This window comes from Teleopsis dalmanni, chromosome 2 (genome assembly GCF_002237135.1).
Source record: "Teleopsis dalmanni isolate 2A chromosome 2, ASM223713v2, whole genome shotgun sequence".
Taxonomy (NCBI): Eukaryota; Metazoa; Arthropoda; class Insecta; order Diptera; family Diopsidae; genus Teleopsis; species Teleopsis dalmanni.
Window position 1 is genome coordinate 114,766,442 of NC_051847.1, and position 25,775 is coordinate 114,792,216.

The 25,775-nt window shown below is 29.5% G+C and overlaps 3 protein-coding genes across 4 annotated transcripts in view; all 3 read right to left on the minus strand.

Moving 5' to 3' along the window:
• Positions 1 to 4,371, minus strand: part of LOC119677755 (solute carrier family 22 member 3-like) — a 14,183-nt gene extending 9,812 nt beyond the window's left edge. Inside the window, exon 1 of one of the 2 annotated variants that reach the window (XM_038089239.1) lies at positions 4,176 to 4,371. The gene's annotated coding sequence lies outside the window, so the exon portion shown is untranslated. Of the gene's footprint in view, positions 1 to 3,858; positions 3,905 to 4,175 lie in introns of those variants that run through there. The other variant, XM_038089240.1, reaches the window with a different exon arrangement.
• An 8,968-nt stretch (positions 4,372 to 13,339) lies between these two features.
• LOC119675522 (solute carrier family 22 member 10-like) lies at positions 13,340 to 16,954 on the minus strand. Its single transcript, XM_038086728.1, has 6 exons — positions 16,287 to 16,954; positions 16,012 to 16,166; positions 14,528 to 14,696; positions 14,152 to 14,471; positions 13,957 to 14,091; positions 13,340 to 13,897 (listed from the first exon to the last, which is right to left on the minus strand). The coding sequence occupies exons 1-6, from the start codon at positions 16,952 to 16,954 to the stop codon at positions 13,350 to 13,352; spliced, it is 1,995 nt and encodes a 664-aa protein (XP_037942656.1). The 3' UTR covers positions 13,340 to 13,349.
• A 6,732-nt stretch (positions 16,955 to 23,686) lies between these two features.
• LOC119675523 (aryl hydrocarbon receptor-like) overlaps positions 23,687 to 25,775 on the minus strand; it is a 98,445-nt gene continuing 96,356 nt past the window's right edge. Inside the window, exon 8 of the mRNA XM_038086729.1 lies at positions 23,687 to 24,179. Coding sequence (XP_037942657.1) covers positions 23,687 to 24,179 — 493 coding nt within the window. The remainder of the gene's footprint in view (positions 24,180 to 25,775) is intronic.

Consider the following 25,775-nt stretch of genomic DNA (forward strand, 5'->3'; position numbering starts at 1 on the left):
TTAATAAAACTTTCACAGCAAATTAACAAAACTCCAGAAAAATGTGCGAACATAAAAGTCAGGTACGGCTTTGGGTCAGTTGGTTAATGTGCGCTGACTCTGAGCTTCAAATTGGGATGGGTACGAGTTCGATTCCTGTTGCTTGAAGTCTCAACAAATTATTTACGAATAATTAAATATAAGAATTATTTTCAAGACCACTGATGATGGGTACTTGGCAATACTCGAAACAGCCAGATGGTCTATGGTCGACAATTAATTAAAATAATATAAAAACAATTTTTGTTGTTGTAACTCACTACTATTTGAAATACTTTTTTATGCAAGTTTATTTAAAATAAAATATTTTTAAAAACAAAAAACTATATAGTCGAATTTTTTAAAACATCCGGATAGGCAGCATATTGATAATGTAATTATTTACTTAGTTAATAATTAGTAAGTTCATATGAAATTAATTTCAAAAAATACAAATGGTTGATATTCAAAATCAATTTAGAGTTTTGCAGCCACCATTGCGTATACGTAACATTTTTTAATTAATTGTGTGTGACTATATTTTCTTTCATCAGAAAGTTGAGTATCAACACAACACACTGCGTTTGCTAATTTTTAATCAAACATTTAATCTGAAAATGTCACACCTGAGCAAAAACATATTTGCTAATTAAATTAGCAATGATTTTGTCGTAAATTATAAATTTTTTTTTAATCATTTCGGGTTTGAACTCTATAATAATTGTTAAGTAAATTATCGTTTGTGTTGTTATCATTACTAATAAATTATTTATGTATTTATTTGTTATTATGAAGAGTGTCTTTTCTGTTAAATTCCATTCCAAATTGAAAAGCATTAATGCACTTCTTGTATTGATACATATATATTTTTCTCTGGTCGTAATATGAGTACGTCAGGCACTTAAATTCAATTTTATTGGCACACATACGGTTTTCACTTGGGAGATTACATTTTCTTCTTAGTTAAACAATTTAATCAATAATGTTCCAACATTAATTTGTCAATATTAACTTTTGTTAAGATAATTTGCTCAAGTAACAACAAAGAAACATTCTTTAGACTTCAGTTGTACTATATACGCATATATAGGTATTACATACATATACCATATGTACCTATGTACACTTTTGTATCATAAGTGATACAAAGATCTTGTAATCTATTCAGTTATTTATTTACTCTGAAGTATAAAATTGTTAATTTAATTGAATTTTTAACAAAATATACATTATCGAGATATTACTCATCTTGTCATTCTCATGAAATAATTGAAAAGCTGGTGGCAGTTAATATTAAACTGAATCAATTATTAAAAGGTGTTTTGTTCTTCTAACTAATAATAATAATAATAATAATAATAATAATAATAATAATAATAATAATAATTTTAGCATTGAAAAAGTTTTTATAGATGTTTCTTACAGAAATTATTTACAAAGTATTTTTTCCTTTTATTCACTTTTGTGGGTCTGTCAGGTTGTGCTTCCATTTTGGCTTATATAAAAGTATATATTTCAGTAGCATTGCATATGCAATATCATTATATTCAAAGTGGGATGATATCTTAATATCATATATATTTATATATATATATATTTTTTATTTTGGGTTATTTTTTAGTATTTCGTACGAAATCGTTTTCATATTTTGTTTAGCGCTTTGTATTAGCAACAGTCTGTCGCACTATTTTAATGTGTACATTTACGCTAAATTGAACACTAACAACATGCATTAGTGAAATGAAGAAGTTTATTTCATATTTCACTTTTTTAGTTGTGTTTTATTGAAACGAAAATATTTTCAAATAAATAACTTCAATTTGTATTGAGGAAATTTCTGTTATGTTATTAAGAAAAGTAATTGAAGCGAAAAATAATTTTAACAAATAATGTTATGGATTTTTTTAATTTTAATTCAGCCATTTTGGTGCCGTTAGCAGTTATGCATATATAGATATATTTAAAATTCGTTTTACACTGACTACTTGTATGAGCGAATTGACGGGGTTCATAAATTGGCTTTTTCAAATGGAGGTTTGCGTAAGTAAGTTTTTGAATCTAAAATATTTTTTGGACCAACCATAGAGTTGCTTCAATTACCACCAAATGTTCGTAGTAAGTGATTTTTGGAAACATCTATTGATTTAATTATCCTTCAGACATTTTTCATGTTTGAAATTAGAAATTTTTATTCCTCTTTTTGTGTACGAGTAAATGTATATATTTGAACTAAATGAACCATTGATTAATTGTATTAAGTGAAAGAGAATTTTTTGAGAACTTTTTATGATTGCTGACGTAAGCCTTTGAACCAAGAATTACCTACTGCAGGCAATTTATAAACAGTTTGACATTTTCAATACTCAATTGAACACTCACAAGAGTAGAGTAATTTTACATTTGTAGTATGATCAAGTGTGGGATCTCCTTAATTTCAGTCATATCACAGCCAATTTATATATATAGGTTATTGATGCAATTTTATATAATGGAATAAGGACGGTTAGCTTAAGACACAGCTTAAGTAGGATATTTGATTAGTTTTTATAGTAAAATTTAAAAGAAAAACTACTTGTATGTAGGATAATATCTGTTTCAAGTCATTTATGTTCTTGTATACAAGTTTAAAAACGAGTTACTTAAAAAATTGATGCTAGCATATATTCTGTGGGTTGGCACAGGTTCTCTTTATAATTTGTCCGCAACTCTTAATGATTTTATTAATTTATTAAAATATTAAATTATGGATTCTAACTTAAATTTGAGAAGAATTCAAAATAGATAATCAAAAACAAATTGAAAAGTAGTTCAACTGTTAAACTAGTTCAACTGTTCTATACAAATTTCATACTTCTGAATCATTTTCTTTATAATCTGTTCCGATCACTTATAAAACAGACATTAGGAAACTTTCCAAATGTATTTTATAGCACTTAATGACTATTATTTTTACAAAGTCATGTTTATTTTATAAAGATAGAATAATAAGAGTAAGAACTAATTTGCGACAAATAAACAATCAGTAGATGTCTGCAAGCAGAAGACATTTTTGTCTTCCTTGACGCTAACAATATAAGACAATATGGAGAGTGACTTTTTAAAGCATAGAAAGTTCAAGGAATCGTGGATATGTGACTAAAACACATATTTAGTAGTAACAGTCCTCTGCTACATAATACTGGTATCTGTATAGAATTCACACAATTTCTATTAAGCTAAAGAAAAGAAGATTTAATAAATTTCAAGACCACTGATGAAGGGTATTTGGCAATACTTGATACAGTTGTATGGTCAGTCAAAAATTCACTAGCAATTTATTAGAGATTATTGAAAATACATATATTTCGTTATTTCGTTGCTGAACATTATCAGGAAATAAAGTGATCGTTTGTTGCAATCGTTTCTTCGATTGTGGAGGCTGAACTACAGTTCACTTTACCGAGATCTACTATGTATCTGATAAATGATGATGTTAATTTCAGTTGCATTGAAGATTGAAGGTTTTATTATATAATTCCTTTTACAAACACAATCCTTGAGCAATGAAATACATAAAAAGTCCAAAATGTTTCCATAAATTATAAGTGGTTTTTTTATTTTATTATGTGTATTTATTTTCTTCGTATATTTAAAGAATAATAATATAATAATTATGACACAACTTAGAGGGTACTAGCTGTAATAACTATCGGCTCTTATTAGTTAGTCTAAAATGTTATTAAATAGACTTACTATCGATATCAATAGTGTATATCACTTTAATACTAATTTATAGTTGACTAACTAGTATAAGATTTGCACTAGATATTATTAAATTTAGTAATTTATAGATCACTTAACTATATTCCAGGTATATCAGGTAATCATTTTTGTTAAAAGATGTTCGTCTGATACATGTCCTGGTAACTAGAATTACGACAATATTTCAAAATAAATATATGTTATAGAGTATCAGGAAATGATTTTTTCATAATCACTTGAATCGTCCATCTTGTCTGACATTTATATAAAATTTTTTCTTCTATATTTTCATTCTTTCACATAGATTATTAAAATCCTAAAGATTTAGATTATTTTCATTTAACACTGAACTAGAACTTGCACACAGTGTGAAGGTTACTTGCTGCAGTCTCATATTTATAGATTATTCTAATTACCTTAAAGCAAACTAAGAGTGCACTTGCAATAGACACAAAAACATATTTTAATATCTTTTTCAACTAAACTAAAAATAATTCATTTATTTTATTTATATTATTTTTTAAAAGTGACGATTTCATTCGCAAATCGTGAAGTTCGGTGTTTTTTCTTACGGCACGTCCGTTTGGTAAGGCGTCTTACATGAAACTAAACCTAAACCGATCAGAACCATCTACGTTTATGCGAAAATACCGAAGACCGTTCACCGCGCACGGCTGAACTGATTATGAAAAAAGTATCTACGAGTGTAGAGCTCTCGTCGGGCGAGTATTCGTCTTTGTCCACTGGGTCAGGTTCGCTTTTTATCGAAAAGGGTGCCAAATGTTTGGTCTGTGCAATTTACTTAATGAATTCTCGTTGAAGTGTGCGTGTGCTTTTGTCTATCAATTGATGAACGAGAAATTTTAGTTTTTATATTGTGTTTGTCTTTTTTGTCTTTTTTCTAATAATTAAACAAATAAATTGTCTTTTTAACAGCAGATAGCGGATAGGCTCGGATAGCGGATTTTGAGCAATTCACACTCGAAACTTTCAATAATTTTCCATTCAGTTTAATAAACAAAACACGACTTTCAATTTTCAAGCGAACAACCAACAGAAAACAAATAAAAATAGACCAAAAGTTGTTAATAATTAATAAATAAAATTAATATTGATTTTTTGTTATAAAAAAAATGTTATTTCTTTATAATAAAAATCAATGTGTTAATCACAAAGTGAATAAAATCGCTTATTAAAAAGATGTGTGATGAATGAACTCTATTCATACGAAATAATACTTGGGGGGTTATTAGATAGATTTTAATCATTAAGAACTTTTAACAATTTTTAAGAACAGATGTTTTCCGAATCTATTCTTCCATACTACTGATTCCATGGCACTGTAGTAAATCGAGTTAGGACTCCTGAATCCTATACATTAGAGCATTCCAATTTTAGATATAAATTAAGATGAATTCTTATTGCCAATAGATCGTTTATTGCAGCAATAGCTTCTTGTTAGCTTCAGAGGTCTGTGGCTAGTTGTTGTGTTGAGTATAATTTCTACTTGAATAGCTTTTAATAGACCAAAACGACGTGTTTTAGTAATTATAGCTATCTGTTTTAGTGTCTCACATCATATACATGATTTTATTTTCAACTGAAGTTGATAAAAGAAATTCTTTAGATATAAGTATCCGAAGTATACCATCATTAGGTTGTGTTTGTCTTTTCTATTTCCCATTAGGAAATAATTATTATGTTATAGTTTTTTATATCAATTAACACTGTCTGATATCTGTAAGACCCAGTTAGGCAATATTAAGAATACACCATAATAATTTGAGATATTTACAACAGTAAATGCGTTAATATACTTAATAAATATTTGTTTTTGTAATTTATAAGCGTTATTAGCAAAATCATTTTTATTAACCAAGATAGTGTAAAATGTGAAATACTTTTAATGGTCGAGAAACTTGTTTGTCAGAGTCATGATAAGATTGTCTATATTGACTTATAAATTGCTAGAGTTGTTAGATAATTAGCATATATATATATATATATATATATATACATAATTAAATGAAATAATAATAAGAAAATGTAATTAACTTAAAACAATTGATTAGTTGCTGAAGGTGTTAGGCGCATATTTAGATAGAATTGAAATCTAAGTCGAAATTTTCTAAACTTAAGTACTGCGCGAATAAAATAAAAACAAGCTAACCCACATTAGTGCATGGATACTCATCTTATTTATCTTTAGAGCTAATCTGCAACCGTGCAATGCACGTGCGAATAAATTTCCATTTGTTTTACTTCGCAATACTAAATATTATTCAGATACTTTACCTGAATTTGTCGAAATGACGATCATTATAAAAAGTTATATATTTTGTGCACATATATGTATACATATATGTATATATATATAACACATTATACATTTATTCAAAAGTAGATTGTGAATGTTTATATAATCTTTATCATTAGTTTAATGTACTCGATTTATTATCAAACATTGTTTGTTGAGGATCGACAAATTTTTGTATACCCTTCACACCCATATTACTACGTATGTATATAAAATAAGTCATTATTTTTCCAAAAGATATCCGAAGCATTTATTTATGATCAATCTGCCACATCTATCTGCTTGTCCATCTATTTAAATGCAAATCAGTCTCACAACTTTTAAGTGAACTTACTAAAATGTAGTGCAGGGATATCCTCGGTTGACTAAACTTGATTGACTATACAGAATGTCTTGTGAGAAATATGTTACATAAATTAGTCAAAGAGAAGGGAGAGACTCTGTAAAAAACCTAAGAAAGAGTAAGAAAGAGTAAAAGTGTCCAGTTGCACTAATACGGAAAAACCTGAACATAAGAAAACGTTAATAATATATATCGGTTGATTTTTTATCAACATGTGGACTGTCGATATCACACATTTTCATGATTTGAGATGTAATTGATATGTTTCTCGAGAAGTCAGTTTAAATCCAATGGTTTTTATTCAGGGTTTTATGGTTTATTTATTGCGTGGAGCAGATTGTGTTAGGTTGATAGAGCTCGTGCTGATGTAACTGTCAGCACTTCCACTTAGAGACTTCTATTGCTCATTGTGATGCTTTCAAAGTTACCTAGGAGAAGAAAGTTACACTATCCTTTGTTATATCCGCGTAATTTTCTTGTTAAACCATTTCGTTTGCTAGATAAAGCTGATGGGATTCAACAAGTGCCCTTTAGTTATCTATGCCGGTTCTGTGAGAGCCGTCTTCAAACGGTTTGTGAGGAAACATTGAGTTCGCTTTGAATTTAACCCTAGGTAAAGACATAGAAAGTGATCAATGGATTCTATCTCTTTTCTATGATAGCAACTTCTACATAATCTCTTTGTCTAAATAACCTATTTCTACCATTGTGTGGAATAGGTTGTACTTATGGGAACATCGAATTTGTGCATATATAAACCAGCACATTTTTTTTATATTCAAACAGTTGTTTTATTCATTGTGTTTAAAGATGAAATATATCCTTCATACTATGTTTGAATACTCATACAATTTTTCTGTTGTTCTTGCCCTAGTTTTCAAGCTCAGTTTACCTCTAGTTACCCCTAATAGCTAATTGGTTTACAATCATCTGGCTTTAACAATGTTATCTGATAACAAAAGTTAAGTATTTTGGTCCCAGTTTGAGAAGTGCCCTTTCCTAACATGACGCCTGACATATAAATCATCCGATAGCTAAATTTTTTTTAGGCACATTTCATAGTTCATATTTTAAGATACCTCCTGCGGTGAATTTAGGAATGATATGGGTAATACATCATTTAAAAGGAAATTATGTATAATAACATGTATATATAATTATAATTGTAATATATGTTAATAACATAGAAAAAACATTATAGTTTGAAATGCAAACTTACTGCATTTCAAACTACTTACTGCAGTCCTCTTCTCTCCGTGGAGCATAGGGCCTGAATGCAATAGTAAAAAAAAATAGTTGATGTAATGACGCATTAGATATTTAAATAAGTAGGGATATCAATTTTCATAAACCAAGAGAAAAAAATAATAATTTTTTTTAGAGAACCGCAATCTGGAAAATAGATATCTGGAAATACTTGTAGATAAAAATTGGGTTATATTCTTGTGAGGTGAGGGATTGTTTGCGAATTATGGTTAACTGGCAACCATGAACAAATCATATTAAGGGAAGTCGATGACTATTTTCATTTTATTTATGTTATAGAATTAGTTAAAACATGCAATATGTTTAATTATTATGTGCACTTATTATTAATTAAAAGACCACACAAATCTATAATAGTGAATCAATTTAAAAACTGTTCAAAACAAGGTCAATGTGTATTTAATTATGAAAATAAGTTGTAAATAATTAATTTTATTTGTATTTTTTAATTATTATTTTATTAATGTATTATTTTAATTTTTTTTATTATCTCAATATTTTTATTGTTTACAAAGAGGAAATATATCGCATTAAAGTTCACATTTTAATTTTTTTCATGCACAAAAGAATTACTTTTATGGTAAGTTCCCAGGAATAAACTTTGTATAATATTTTGTATATAATACTTTGTATAATATTGTTACGAATTTGATCAGGTTAACAATGAAATGTTTTTAATATTATTTAATCATTGATTCAAGAAGAATCAAGAAGTGAGTTGGAATTTGTTTTGAAGTGAAGCTGTGTTTTCCTAAATTTGCTTCTAGTAATTACGAGTTCTTTGTAATACTACAATACTACAATACAATACTATAATAAAGTATAGTTTCGCTAATTAAGAAGTTTGTTTCATTTTTACAAAATCTTGTGATTCGAATATACACGCATACAGGCAATTATGTAACAATATTTATAACTTTATTATTTTTAAAATTAAATATTAATTTTAAATTTTTATATAAAGTCGAACAAATTAATTGGTATAGCAATATATCACGGGCGTAATGAATATTTTAGAAATCTATTAGCTGTAACGAATGACTGATAATCTATTCATAGATTACTTTTTCTTATAGATCGCATAGATATACAATGTTTTGTATTTACGAGAACGCTTACGAAACAAATTCAAGATTCAAACATCTCGGCGTGATATTTTCCACTACAGATGATTTATGGCTTACAATAATTAAATACTATAGGTACATATTTTAAGCAATTTAAGCAAAATCTCCAAACAAAAGAGACCATACTCAAAATAACATATACTGTATTATGCACTAGTTTATTAGAAACTCTGGGTTGTGACTGCAAGGAACTTGAAATTTTTAAGCTAACAATATTTGGAAAATGTATGGACCACTTACATTGTTAGTGTACCCGATAAAAGATCCGTTTTATCAGATCTCAGCGATTCAAATGGTTTGGTTACGTTTTTCGAAAGTTAGATGGCAGCACATTTAAATGGATGATTAAGAGAAATAAAAATAATGGAATCAAAAACTGATTGCAGGAGAAGCAGTATAATATAATAGAGAGGTTATTTGAAGAGTAGAGAATTACAGTAACGAAACTCTTATTATTAATTAATTGTTTTCTTGGAAATCTTTCTTATAGTTAATTATTTGTTAATAATTTTTATAACTGCAAGTACCAAATGTTGCACTTGTACCCTATCAAATTTCATGCTTAGATTTCATATAAATATATTAATATTAATATAATATATTATATAATGTATTTTCTATAGTGAATTTTAAATATTTTCGTATTTGAATTCATTCCGAGCTATTAAGATTAATAGCTGAACTAGTTAAATGTGTTATAACTTTCATTATTTATCCTTATTCTTTCCAAACTATTTATATTTTAGTTAGGCATCAAGTACCATATCTTGCAGATTCCATGTTGTGATGACATTCAAGTAAAATGTCATCATATGATAACAATCATATGTTCTTTCTTACGTCGGAATTTAGGCTTAATAGACTTGTAAGTTGCAACTTGCATAATATTTCCCAGTTATCTTAACAGAAGGAATTTATATCCTTATTGCATCAACATCGTTTGAAAGAATATAAACAAAAAATCTATTTTTAACTAATTAATTATGCGTAGATCGACTTTGTTTTATATAACTTTCAGTTTTTTCAGACTCTATTTGTAACTAATTGAGCATTGACTGCATACATTATTGGATATGCAACTACAGTAAGACCCCGCTTAACGCTGTTTCGTTTAACGCTGTTTCGGTTCAGCGCTCTTTTATTTCAACCCGAAAATTTAAGCAGATATTTAAAAAACAGATAGAGAAGAAAAGCAATCAATAAGAGAAAAACTACAATATCATGAATGCTGGAATGGAATGAATGAGATAATAGAAAGATCTTTTAAAGGAGTATGGAAGAACATTTGGCCAGATTAAAGTTAGAGCGAAGAGAAGACATTAGAAGCTCTGTTGATATGGATGAAATAGTGGAAGAAATAGTAAAATTAGCGAAACAAACCGGTTTAAATAAGGGTAATGTGGAAAATATTGATAGTAGTGATTTCGAAGAAGAGCAAACAAAAAGGCACTTGTAAAAAGGAGTTTGGCCACTACAACTGAAATTATGAACCAATTTGTTCAAAATGATTCAAAATTTTGACAGGAGGTGTTATAGATGCTTTATACACTTATCAACAACTTCTTACAGAACGCAAAAGAAAACGCAAACTACATTAGATGCCTTCTTGACAAAAAGGCAGAAAATTGGAAATACAGAATAGACTGAATGATCTGACTGACTTAGAATTCTATTTATTTTTATGTACTATTCGTTTACATTGTTCTTGTTTTTCTAAGAAATAAATATTTGGTTTTATTATTATTAAAAAAAAAAAACATAATTATTAGATTTAATGAATAAGCAATTTTCTTTTAATCTTCCCCTAACCCCATTATATATATGTTAAGACAGCTTCGTTTAGCGCTGTTTCGCATTACGCTCTATTTTGATGGAACGTATCCTACGCGTTAACCAGGGTCTTATTGTACGAATATAATGCCAATAGCATACTTATATCTATAGTCGACTCTTCGTGTGATTCTCCTGGCTTGAGTATTGAAAGGTTTTAGTTAAAGTTTTTCTATCTAACTAAACTATAAAAAGCAGAAACAGAAGCCAAAGTATGGCAAGAGTGGTAAGAATGGTGGAGCATACCACCACTCTGTGTATATACAGAGTTACTCGAAGTTACTACAAGTAGCTCGTGGAACAGGCCTATTATTAATTTCTAAAATGTTGCATCTAACATAATCAAGGTTCCACATTCCACATTTTGCTTTGCTCTGGACTCACGTGTCTCCAATTTTTAACTTATTTCTAAATTTCTTAATAAGATTATAATCTTTCGAAAGATGATAATACATTTTTTCCTTAAAGCAAACAAATTATTTATATTTTGTGAGTTGTAGCGCCATCACACTATGAAGTAAATAAACTAAAAGTATATATCTATGTATTTTTACCGTATTTGTATACGTTCTATTTTACAAACTATTTTATATCGTAAAGTAGAGTTTTAGCAAGTATCACAACCATGGAACCAAATTTTGTTTTTACATCAAGAGCATTTTTGGGACATTATAGACGTTCAAATATTTTTACGGTATTTTAGATGCGTGATAAGTGGGTTGATATCTCGGAAAAGTGATATGTTGATTTCGGCTACTTATTTATGATTCTACGTTCTTAATGGATTTTTCATTTATTAATTTTTAATTTATTATGATAAATGAATAGTTCTTAGTTAAGACATTTTTATTAGATACACTGAAATAAAAAAATTATTGTTTTTTAGTTGATATTTATTCTTGGATTGATATTCTGTATTATAAAAATAAAACAACTTGAATTTGTTCAACAATGATTAAATTAGAAGCTGAAAAACTAAAAAAGTATAAAAATGTCACATAAATCTTGTTTTATTTGAGCGGCCAAGATCATTACCATAATTATTTTTGCAATTAATTCGTGAATTTTTAATATAGTTTAACCATTTAATGTGATAATAGGTCGTGGAACAGCATTTAGCAATAAAGCATAGGTCCAAATAATAAGCTATATTGATTGTGACCTTTATAGGGCCGAAATATCAAAAAAATATCGGTAAAAGCAGAAAATTTATATACAATTTTATTCAAAACGATCTAAGTTATGGAAAAATATGAAAGGTCGCGTGTGTAGCATTCTTAGCGATACAGATAAGTGGGCGATTTTGTGGCAAGTCATATTACATATGAACATATTAAACGATTGAAATTAAAAAAAAAAACACAACCTCTTAACCCTATACGTGAAGAAGCTCGCGCCAAAATGTCATTGGTCAAGAAGTGGTATCACGTTGTTTTCTCAGATGAGGAAAAGTTTAATTTAGAAGGACCAGATAGTCAAAATTATTATTTTCATGATTTGAGGACAGAGACTAAGCAGTTGGATCATTTGCACAGTCGAGTGGACGGAGTTATGGTTTGGGGAGTCATATCTTACTATGGTACTTGCGATCTCCAATTCTTAAACGCAAATATGCACGCAAAATCATACTAAGAAGTTTTAGAAAAGACCTTTACTCCATTGGAAAATTTGTTTAATCATTTGCCTTGGACTTTTCCACACGACAACGTCCCAATAAACACTGCCCGTGTTGTAAAATCCTACATTGAGTCTAGAAATGTTGTCATTCTCAACTGGCTACTATACTCATCGGATCTCAATATAATAGAAAATGTTTAGGGATGGCTGGCCAGAAAAGTTGACAAATCTGAATAAAAATTTTCAACAAAAACTGAACTAATTAAAGTTATTCAACGAGATCCTAACAGAATCTTCGGAGTCATATTGAACAAAGGAGGCTCAACGCATTATTAAAATAATTTATGAATTTATGACAAATGAATCCTTTATATGTTACTATATGAATTAACTTTTCTTTGAGTACAAAGTTGTTAAATTAATTTAAAAAAAAATGGTATTTTCAAATGAAACAAAATTTATATGTCATTTTTATTCTTTTTTAGTTTTTCAGGTCCTATTTTAATAATTGCTGAAAAATTTTAAGGTTTTTTTATTTTTGTAATAAAGAACATTAATCCCACTATAAATATAAACTAAAAACCAATAGTTCTTTTTTGTTTTTTTTTTTAAGATATAAAATAAAGAAATTAAATATGTGGAGTATGTTATTCAAGTGAAGTGCAGTTTACTTTGGGCTTTACTGGTTCCGACCAGGCGAGTCAATACATAGTCTTATTATCTAAGCACAGTGGTGAACTATGTGAGTTGCTTCTTCTCTAATTGACGTAAATAATTTTTTCAAAATTTATATAGTCAAGAATATTTCAGACCCTTGTTTTCAAAAATATACACAATATAAACTAACTGAAAGCAAAAACCTGTTCACATCAATGCATTTATAAAATTTTCTATTAGTTTCTCCGTTTCACTCATTCAGACTTAGGAAATGCGTTTATTTCCTGTCCAATATGACCGGAAAATAGGACTTATAATCTATTTACTACAAACTTAAAAATACAAACAAAAATGTTTTTAAGATTAAGGTAAAAATATTTTAATTAATAATAAAAAAAACACTTAGGTTACTCGTGTCTTCTCATTTTAAGTGTTAACTACTTGATCGTAAGTTTGCCAGCTCTAATTGATTCAAACTATCACACTCGTCAGTTGGTTGGCACCGTATATCTAATCGCCAAAGATCTGATATGCTGATCGTTTGTTTATATTGTGGGCTATATATATTAGCATATACGGAGCTGCTGGAACTCAGTTCCGATGAGCAAGTGGATACTCTACGCATAACAATTGCAGAGTTTCGTCGATACGTATTTGGTGTAGGTACCTTCTCAATACGTGGTTGTTCCACACTCCAAAACGAGCTGTTTACCATAAACATGAGGACGCCATTAATGACACCCAATGTAGCAAAAACCGTAATCGGTATAAGCTGATGGAAGACAGTAAGTGTAGATATGAACGGTGCTATAGTCACACAACAACGACTGAACGTAACTACGGACAGACTTAGCATTGGTCGCTTTTCAGGTGCCACCAATTCACCAGTGCAGGTGATAAGCACAGATTGAGCTGTCGCATTGGCCAACTTAAGTACAATCCAGAAAATCAATTCCAAACCGATACGTCGACTTTCTTTAACTGAAAAAATAAACTTAAAACACTAAATTTTCAATGAGAATGCGGAATAAGCCGCTTACTTGTTCCTGGTACTAGCCAAACCAAATAAGTACTTAGTCCTGCTGCCAACATGACATAGCCAGTCCACAACCAATGACGTCTCGTAAAAAGTATAAAAAATAAACCTAAAAATACTCCCACCATTTCAGCAAAACCTGCGCTTTTACAATTTTTCATTAATAAAACTTTTCGCTGAATTCCAAGGAACTGCTTACCTAAACTAACTGTGTTAGCATGTATATGCTCCACACCTAGGGATCTTATTAAAATCAGCATTACATTTACTAGTATACCAGTTCCCACCCAGGTCCAGTGTATAGCAAATAAGAACTTTTTCTTAGTCTTACCATCCCAAATTGACCAGTAACCAGTAGATTGTGGGGTGCTTTGAAGCTTTTTTGCGTAAGAAAGTAATTGCGATTCCAAATTTAGTGGTATTTCCCGATTGTTGAATGTTGCTGATTCGAGGAGTATTTGCAGCGCTTCATCTATTTTGTTATGTCTTATTAACCAACGTGGTGAGTCCACAATCCACCTTGTGATGACAACTGATGTCTTTAGATAGCTTAGTTTTATGGGTAGTGTACTTACTTGTGTAGAAAAACTAGGACAATTAGAGAAGATGATATCGCTACATACAATTGACTCCAACTATCAAAAAAGATTGATATACCCGGCAACAGTATGAGGCCAATCGACCAAAATAGTTCAAAAAGCGTTGTTACAATTATTTTGGATCTACCACCCGAGATATCTGCAACTAAACAAGTAATAAATTTATTAAATAAATAAATAAAAAATAATATAAAATGAATTTTCTACAACACTACTGTTGTTTCTTCACTACTGTTTGAAAAAACAGCTTTATTAAATAAATAAATAAAAACTTTTTTCATTGATATTAAAAACAATAGAAATAAATTGTATGGGATCTAATCACTGATCACACACACAAACGCCAACATTTAAATAATCTAACTCCGTAAGTATTACAGACTTAGATTTGCTAAAATTTCCACGTCATTCACAAAGATAAATTTGTGGCAAATCAAATACTTATTAAATTTCTTTAAAATAATGTATGAGTTTAAAATTGCTAGTTCTTTAAATGGTATTGGAAATGCCATAGACGTATTAGAAGTCAAAATGATCGTATCTGTACCAACTTGATCTTTTGAGTCCACAAAAATTTGTTTCATTCTATCAAAGTTTCATTCTATCAAAATACTAATTTATTGAAACCCAGAGAAACCCCAGAAACAGAAAATTTGGTGTGATATATATTTTTTGTATTATTTTATAAGTAACATTCAAGGCATTACAAATATTTTGATGAACTTGATTTGACGTTTAATCAAAATAATATGAAACTTATATATTCCAATTCCAAGTTAACTCTGTTATCAACTAAAGCATACATATTCTCACAAATTTCTGTGGCTAGAAGTTCAATAATCCAAAGGACCTCTACATTGGAAGACCCTTAGCCAATCAAGACACTGCTTGATTAGTCTTTGTAGATTGGCAGAACTTTCTCCAATCTCAATAGCAGTAAGAATATCATCATGACGAAGCACAAAAACTACCACTCGACACCTCTATTCCACTTAACATCTTGTTTGAATGTCCTCATCCTCGTCCTGACCTTGATCCCCAATCGGAATCTTAAATTCAAGTCAATTGATTTAAACCAAAACAAACAACATAATTAAAACTTGCATCAAACTTCATCAAACTTGCATAATATAAATCACAGTTTACAGTTTCTAGACGGAATTATTTACTAGGAGTGAATCAGTTCACATTAATGTTAGAAATGAAATAACTTGAGTCTTTCAAGAAAAACGTTGTGTCACAAAAATAAAGATTTTAAATTTTTTCAATATTTAGTTTCTGTGTAGTAACGTCACTTGACGTTACAACGCAACTCGCAACGCAATGTGCGAGATACTTTTTTATAAATAGCAATAAACTAAAATTATTATGTGTTAAAAATATCACGATAATTAGAGCAGTTAACACCTGTTCTCTAAACAAATTTAGAGACGAATAGACAAATAATCGAACATACTTACGAATAATCTGTCCGGAAGTGTACATGAGAGCGCAGAAGAGTGAAGTTATACAACGAAAGTAGATGTGGAGCGGGAAAGTTGTCACCAGTCCAGTTAAATTGCCGCACACAATCTGAAAGACCATACCGATCAACATCAAACGCCGTGGACTGATGCTATGGGAAAAAATTATGATCTCAATTATTGAGAAAATGATTTTTGATTGATTGAATTGTGTTTTTGTCATGGAAATTTTTATTCGAATATTCGTGAAGTGAACGTAAACACTACTTAACTGCTTTAGAACGTTAAACGCTATTAAGCCACCGATGAGCGCGCCGAACGAATGAAACGACTGCGTTAGAGATACCAGCACCTGTCGGGAGCAAACTAAATCGAATTGTGTTACCAGCGAAATGTAGTCGGAATTGTGCTGAAAGTGCTCGCAGGGAATTACATTGACCTTGCGAGTCTCGACGCTGCTATTATCGAAAGTGCCCACTTCAGCTGCGTTACTACGCTTATCAGTAAATTCTATCGGTCGCGTAAACGGATTTGTGTAGTTGGCATAACGCGCCGCAAAGTTTTGCACTAATTGCTCTTCATAAATATTACACGCATCCACACGAAAAACACGATCCGTACGTTGTTCCTCCGTTACTGTTGGAACTGTCATCGCCAACCATCGATCGCTTGTCACATTTTGTTGGTGATCCAATTGTAGACCGTTGCTGTTCTGTAGTTGCTCCGAAGTCTTACAGTAGTATTGTCCTTTTTGTGGAGTCGGTGCAGTGTATATAAGGCAAGCCATAAACCAAGCCGAGGGTATTTTGCACAGAAATATTAATAAAGTGGTACGCAACTGCCAGCGTCCAAAATTTCCATTGATTCGACTAACAATATCGTCCGCCTCTGCTGGCGATGTTAACTTCTTACTACCATTGTTTATGCTATTGGAGGGCATTTTCACAGTTTTATATTATTTTTATGGTATTTGTTAATTTATTTATATTTAACTTTTTAGCGGAATTTACACAAGCAACCATCCGATATTGCAGAAATGAGGTGTGATTCGCAACTGCTTTTGTCCAAGTTGCGAGATCGAGAGCTGGTCGCAGAACCCATCTAACTTTCTTGTTTGTCCTTTCAATTAGATCCAAATTGATGTAAATTGACAAATTGTTGACATTTTTTTCAGTGTAATATATTCATTGGTATGAATAATGAATTATTTGAACTTCCAATTAATTCGCTAAACTAAACTAAATTTCGCTAAACGAAATTTATTTTAATGAGTGAATTTAGTTGAAGTCCAGGTTAAGAGTTGCTAATTTTGATTTGTTTCAAATGTAAATGTGCTAGAGGATGGTTTAATAAATTATTTAAACGAAAACTCACGACTAAACTATGACGTTCGACTGGCTGCCAATAACAGTATCAGTAAATATTTCAGATATTTATTTTGAGAAATTTTTGAAGTTATTGACGACTATAATGCCCTACTGCACTTGCAAAAAGGCATTTTACATTCCTATACAGTGGAACTTTATTGTTCCTAGGGTATTTTCAATTTTTGACAAAGAAAACCAAATTAAGACAGGCGCAATGGATCGTTTTCACGTTCCAAAGATCGGTTTTTTTTTAAACAAAGATCATCATAATTTTGTGAAAAAAACCATCACAAAATTACAGGAAAACGCTACCTATCCTATTTACAACGATGCTACTCGAACATTTTAGTGTAATTAACGTATTTACGACAAATTTTCATGAGAAAATCAATCGCATTTTAGTATTATTCAAATCTGATCACTTTTTCGTACTAGTTCTCAAGATTTCGATAGTTTTCGGAAAAACTATCGATATTAAAACTATTGCAATAATGATAATTTGGTTAGCTGTGAAGTGAAGTAGGTATGACCCTATGGATATGACCCTATGGATCATATTGATGATTTATCAAGATGATTGATTGTCTCTTGGGTGACAGTAAGTCGTCTCTGACAGAAATGGAATAGAACTTTTACACCCATTCTTTCTAACTATATGATTATGACCTGAATAAGAAGTGTGACCCTTCTCTTCCCTCCCTCTGATATTGGAAAATCCTCTTTACTTCTTCGTTTTATATACGTTTCTTGCTTTTACTTCCCAAGAAACGCATTTAGTCTGTTGTTTATTTCGCCCGTAGAAAGTCATAATTAATAAAATCATAATTAAAAATTCGAATTAATTTTGTATTTCATTGAAACATAAAAATATCCACAAGATAAGCTAAATAAGATAAAGTTTTAATTTATTATTTCTTAAATAAAATTAATAATTAATAATTTTTCTAAAGTTGAATCACTATGGTATATAACTATATACTTCAGCAAATCTTATTTTAAGGGAAAAAGACCCATTCTTATGATGGGTTTACATATTTAGGTATCTAACAAAAAACATCCACTACTAATTTATGACTTCTAGAACTTGTAGAGCCTGTAGTAAGCAAATGTATCACACTAAGATGAAGGGCAATGTTAATTACCTGTAGCAGTAACGGCAGCTGGACGCAGGTCACACCAATGAAAGTCTTAAATGTCTAATAGAGACCCTACCTCGAAGTTATATGAACGTAGTCCTGGGGTAGGACAAGGTCTATTGGAATGAAGGAGAGTGGTTTCATCCGTGCAAGTCGGGCACCTACTTTACGTGGCGCCGGATTGTGGTCAGTGTGTGGAGCATTCCACTCCTCCTTGCCGCAAAAAAAAATAAACAAACTTTTTGTTTTTTCGCTTGTTGATAAATTGTAAAAAGGGTTTTAGATGAGATAAAGTTCTCGTCCGCAGATGAAAAAAATTAATGTTCGGATCAACTTAGAGAAATCGGTCTTCGGACTTTAGATAAGATTGTATTGAGTGCCATGGATATATTATAAATGAAAACGGTATTTCCAAGTTGAAGTTCAAATTCGATGCCATAGAGAATACAAAAAACCTCAAATTAAAGATGACATCCGTATATTTCTGGATATTGTGAATTAGTATAGGACAAGGCTGAACAAGGCTGTTCAATTTGAATTAAATAATATTAAATATTCTGTGATTATATAGACAATGTCGTATTATAATGTATTATTAGCTGGTTTATGAGTGGCTCTACTTAAGCTTAGAAAATACTATAATATTCTGGTAATCTTCTGCTAATTAAACAATTAATAGTGTGTCAAAACGCACCCCAAACGAACTATTCCCACATATAGACCGATCGCTGCTAATCGGTCTGCTAATCGAAAGTACTGAGTTCCAATATTGTATAGCAGAGATCGAGTTTCGTACTCCTATATATACAATGAAAGTAATATGGTAAAATAGACGATAAAAGTAATATTTTCAAAATTATTTTATTTATTTTTGAATGATGAATTTGTTTTTAAAGAAATTTACAGTATATGCTAAATTTTTTTATTTAATATATTGTTATAAATTATTAGTCAAAGAAATATAATTATAGACTTACACAATTTTGTTGGATTTTGAATATTTTATTATTAATTGTATATTAGATGTACAAGAGATGTATTCAAATTTTTATTGTTTTACAATTCGATGTTGGATATATTATAAACGCAATTTAGTATATATATAAATATATTTATATATTTTAAAGTACCATATTTTTATAGTTAAGTTTGAAAGTTTTTTGCGAAGAGTTCAAAAATTTAATTATTGCGTTTATTCACGGCATTTTTCATAATAATTTTAAATATATTTACATGATTTAAATTATTTTTTATATATACTTTTATATATCATTTTTAGCCTTGTTTAATTTTACATAAAATTTATTCTAAAATTTATTTTATTTATGGTATTTCTATTTTATTATGTTCGACTAGAAAATTAAAAATTTAAAATACAATTTAGCTTAAATAATTTGTGTTTCTTATATATATATATTTGTTTTATAAATATATATATAAAAGTTGATTAAAATTATTTAAGTAGGAAACATGAAAATTTAAATAAGCAAAAGTTCTTAATTAAAAAATATATTTTTTTGACATATTTTATATTATAATTGTTAATTAAATTGATTTTCATTTTAAGTTTGTGTATTGTGTAATTAGTTTTTATAATTATTGTAATATTTTAAGGTTAATTGCTTTGTTAATATATAACAACCTTTAACAATTGCAACTGGATTCTTTCTGCCTTAAGTTAATTTAAGTTAATTTAATTTAATTTAATTTAATATATATATGATATATGATACACATGTAAAATCATATAATAAAATTTCTTTGGTTGAAACTACAACTTCTTGTTATATTTAGGAATTCATTATAATTAATATATAATTTGTGCTTCGTCACGTCTTTTCTTTAATTAATTTTAATTAATTAATTTCATTATTTTATTAATAAAAATCTTGGAAAAAATCTTGCATTTATTAATTTTGCAAACATTTCAACTATTTTGGAAGTTAATGTTTAGGCGCATTGTCGGCATAAAATTATTTTGGACTAAAGTTTAAATTGCTTAATAAATTATACTATATAATGTATATACATATTTATATATATATAAACATATATACAAATATATGTTATATTGCTTTTGTGTGTTTATGGGTTAGTTTTATAAATAAGTTCTTAATTTTATCACAGAAAAATAATAAATAAATAATATACGTATAACATGAATAAGATACGGGTATATATTGTATATGTATATAGAATAATGTATATATAGTTAATACATAGGAAAATTTGTTGTTTACACTAATTAAACTTAAATCATAAAGTGATTCTAGTTATACCATATTATATACAATGTTTATCTAATACTTGTAGTAGATATTGATAGTTTAGTTTTGAAACACTTCAAATAATTTTTTCTATGAGGTCATATTTAATATATTTTTTAAAATATATTAATTGGATTTTTTTTTTGTTTTTTGAAAAGTCTATTTTCTTTCTCACATTTTCATCATATTTTTTTATAGATTAATTGCCTATTTTGGCTATTTATGTGTATGCGTTTATGTGGTATGTGTGTATGTATGTATGTATGTATGTATGTATGTATGTATGTATGTATGTATGTATGTATGTATGTATATGTGTGTATATACATGTATGTATATACAATGTATGTGCAATGAAGTAATGGAAGATTCGATAGTCCGTATTTTGGCAAAATATTTTTCATTTGTCATGTGCTATATATACTCGTATATATATATAAGTATATATATATATATATAATGCATAGAGTTAAATTTATTTAATGCGATTATGGTTTGTAATACTTTTAGTCTGCAGCCAAATTTTTGAATAGTAGAGATCATTTCTATATTATTATATATATATATATATATATATATATATAATATATAATATATATATATAAAATATTTTCAGTTTTAATTATTATTGCAATTAAACAATAAATAATTATAAAATCTCATATTATTTAAAGCAGAGTTTTGTTTCCGAGTAACCAAATATAAATACATATTTAAATTTAACAGTTTAACTTTAGAAATGAAGACAATGTCTCCCTCGTGCAAATTAATTATATGGGTTCTAGGGTCACTTGGTTAAGTATTTAAGGTATAAGATATTTAAGATCAAGATAATCTATTTTATTTAGGTTCTCTCAAAAACAAAAACGAAAACAAGGAGAGGAGACATAAAATAGTGCCATAAACAGATCTAATTTAAGAGAACAACATTATTGTTTTCGAAACTTATGTGATGAAAAAAGAAAAAACACCAAGTTTGTTTCTGAAAAAAAAAACAATTTTCGTTTGCTCCGAGAACTTCTTAACTGTAAACACCTATTACGACTCTAGTGTGATTCTGTAGGATTTATTTTGCTAATCAATATTTCATACATTTTCCTATCAATTATTTTAATCATCTCATCTTATACCCATTTTTGATGTTTTCGCAAAATTAGTTAGTTTAATGATTTATAGGACCCCAAAGCTAATTACAACAACAACAAGAAAATGAACCAAAAACAAAAAAAAAAATATTTAATTAATCATTATTTTAGAGTTCTAAATCTACAAATGTTTTAGTATTCTAAGTTTATTATTTTCTGAGATGAAATACATAGATGATCGATACATATATTTTCCATGCATACTGAAGGTCATCTATCCTCGTTGATTGGGTATAAAGTTGAAAAGGTCTTTAAGTTATAAATTATGTGGCATGATTTCAATTTCTTGGGCACACCCATTTGGTAAAGACAACTAATGTAAGTAACTTTTTCCACTACGCTTTTTGTTAATATAATTAAGTTTTCGAAGGGTAAGCAAACGTGACCGGGATTATGCATTACAAATGATGATGTAGTATTTTTCAATAATTTTGCTCTTTTAATACGTTTAGACGTATTAATAATGAAAGAGGAGATTTATTTAACTGATGATACAATACAGAGAAATAATTGTGACCTTAGTATATTTTTTATACAAACGAACATATAGCAAGCAATTGCGAAACTAATTAATTTAAAAATAATAGTCCTTGGTAATCATGTGTGGAGCATTCAAGTAATTGCAAAGCAATATTTGTATTTACTTAGGGTAAAATGTTACCCGAAAATAAAAATAATTTAGGAGTCAAGATACGTATTGTATTTAAAGTGATAATGTTTAAATGTTTTAGTACTTGAAACCTAATAACCTGACCTATTGAATAAAATAGATATTCAGTCAGACTTCATTGGTCACTATCTTCAAATGTAGTCCCTGATTCGTTTCTAAGCTCCGAGTCTCTTAGTTCCGAGTCCTTATCGAAATTGTTTACTCTTCAAATATATACAAAATATTAAACTTTTGTCGCTCTCGGAAGTGGCTCAAATTTTATAGAAAAAATTTTAAATAATCAAATACTACAAGTGTGATTTTTACTTTATATAAGATAGAAACTGTTATATACACATGTAAGTTGTATGGATGCAAACATTGATAGTTTCCGAATTTCTACTTTTCTACAATACCTGTACAATCATTCACTCATTTATATCACTAGATAAGACTTCTCCACCGTGCCCATATCCCTCTAACATAATAGTTTTCGAAGGTCGAACCGTGGATTTTACCACATATATTATTATATTATATTACTTGGTGTAACCTCAACTAGTAATTACTAGAAAATTACTGATGCCTTGCCTAACAAGGCAATTTTCGAAACAGCTGTATAGTCAGTCAAAAATTCAATTGATTAAAAATAAATAAAAATTTTGTTGTTGCAATTCACTACTGGTCGAAACCTCACTGTTAAACACAACACTTTCTATTAAGTAAAATAGTCACTGTCGTCATAAGTGACATTGAAATCAAATTTAATATTCTGTCTCAAAAGGACCTCATAAACGCTGAAGAGATTTTTTAAATATTTTCATGAGAATAACACCAGCTCTATAGGTTTTCAGCATTTCAAGCGAAGTTTCACGAATTTGCAATTAATGGTCAATAAATAAGGACATTATCTTCTAGGTTTAAAATACTTTTCAACTTAAAACATACATGCAGATCTAACAGAATTAGTTTACATTGTCTAAAAGAATATAGGATGATTTCCATACTTTTCATCGTCTATGATTGCCGAGAATATGGTTTGCAAAAAGCTTAAATGACTCCATGACTTCATGACTTTATGACTTTATGAATGCATGCAATGATTTGTTTATTGATTCAGCAATGTATTTGTGACCTCAGAGAAGGATAACAAAGGACTTCCATCGGCCTGCTGCTCACTACCGAGCGCATATACAGCCGCTGTGTGCAGCAAATGATGATTGTGCGCGTTATTGGCGTGCAGAACGTGACTGCTTCGATGGCTGTTGTTGCGATTGGTGCGGTCGATGTTGGCATTAATCGGCTGCAGAGTGGTGGTGAGTGGAATGGTGGTTTGTCCATCAGCCGATGCAATGACAATTGGTGATGCTATAATCGCTAATTGATGTTGATATGGAGTTATACTGCTGTTGATGTCATTGCTATTAGTGCCATTAAGCATATTTCCTATGATTGTTGTTGGCAACTGACTGGCGGTAGGTGAGGTACATGATGGGGATGAACTGGATGAAGTTGTCGAGGTACAGCCTGTTAAGGGTTGCAATTGATTGTTGTAGCTAAGATGTAATTGTTGTTGTTGTTGCTGATGTTGCTGTTGTTGGCTGAGTAATATCTAAACATTTTTTGATATTTTTTTTTTTTTGGAAAGGAGTAAAAGAAATTTATTGTTAGTTTAAAGATTTTAGCAACTACAAGTTAGATTTAGTTTAGTTTGGTTTACATTTAAAGCTAGATTACAACAACAACAATATTAAGATTAACTGTTTTTATAACTATTTAAGTGTAAAGTGCATACTAAATTTTCTTGCAGTTTTATCGAGCTTAAGAGAACACAGTTAAAGCAGCTAAATTTATAGAGCACCTTTAAATTTTAGGATTTATAGGTACTAGGCAAGTTCGATTAAAATAATAGATCACATAAAAATACTTCAAATTTCTGAGATCGCAAATCAAATCTAAATAAGATAGAATCAGATATAAAAAGAGAGAGGAGATGAATAAACATTTTAATTAATTTTACCAAATATGTGTATTTCCGACTTTAATTTATTATACAAAGACTATTATATATCTACGGTTTTTGCACAACTACTAAATCTTTAGTGTATCTGAAAAATAGACGTTACCGTATGGAAATTTTGATGATATCTAAAATTTTGGAATCAGTTTTCATTATATATATACCTTCAGTAATGTTAACTGTGAACTTGGAGATCATCCCACTAAACAGTTCATTACAGAAAACAAATATATATATTTTCGTTCTACATATTGAAGGAACTATGAACTGAATTTACGAACTGAGTTTAAAAGCAGATACCTATTTTCTAGTTCCTAAGTTAAAGATTAAGAGATTTAAAGACCTTATTACTTAAGCTTCCTAATTCCGATATTAATTTGGAATAAGCTTAGAAGTTGGGTATCATGGAATTTCCTTATTGTACCACTGGTTTGATTTCACAGGCAATTTATACTCGTGTGATGAAAATAATGATACTGCATAATATGCATTTTGCTGCCTCATTTGGTAAACCCAATATTGTTATAGATATAGATAATATTGATTGATCCCGATAACTTAGCTGTTGTTTTACATTATACTATATACCTTTTCTGATTTTCCTGAGCAAAATAAAAGGTGCACAATTAAAAAGCAACAAATCAATCTACAATCTACAGGCAGATTTGTGTGATTGTGAGAACCTCACATGAGGATGTGAGGGCGTGAGTACGTGAGGATGTGAGAACTGGCTACGTGAGCCACTCTTCTTAAGCTTCGATATTTAACTGTTTTGCATTGCAAGTCGTTGCGACACTCACTGAGTGCTACTAGCGTGCGGTAGTGAAGAAGTAGAAGAAGTAGTTGAAGCGTGATGATGGTGATGGTGATAAGTAAAATACTGCGAATAGGAATACTGTGTCGCAGGACTCCATACCTCGTCGTGCGGATGTGGAGGATGATGATGATGGTGATGGTGTAAGTGCGGATGTGAATGCGCAGGATGTGTCGGATGATGCGAATGTGAATGCGGATGCGGATGCGAATGCGGATGCGAATGCGAATGCGTATGCGCATGATGATGGTGTTGTGTTTGAGCATGTGGCGGCATTGTGGTAGCAACTGTTGTTGTTGCTGCTGTAGCTGTGTGTTGATGTTGTGGTGCTACTGTGTTCGATGTAGCATGATGATGAAGAGT

Coding starts and splice junctions, on each gene's coding strand:
- LOC119675522 (XM_038086728.1), bottom strand. CDS start 16,954: ATGCCCTCCAATAGCATAAACAATGGTAGTAAGAAGTTAACATCGCCA. Junction 14,092..14,151: donor TGCTAACACAGTTAGTTTAG/GTAAGCAGTTCC, acceptor GTAAAAGCGCAG/GTTTTGCTGAAATGGTGGGA. Junction 13,898..13,956: donor TTGGCTAGTACCAGGAACAA/GTAAGCGGCTTA, acceptor TTATTTTTTCAG/TTAAAGAAAGTCGACGTATC.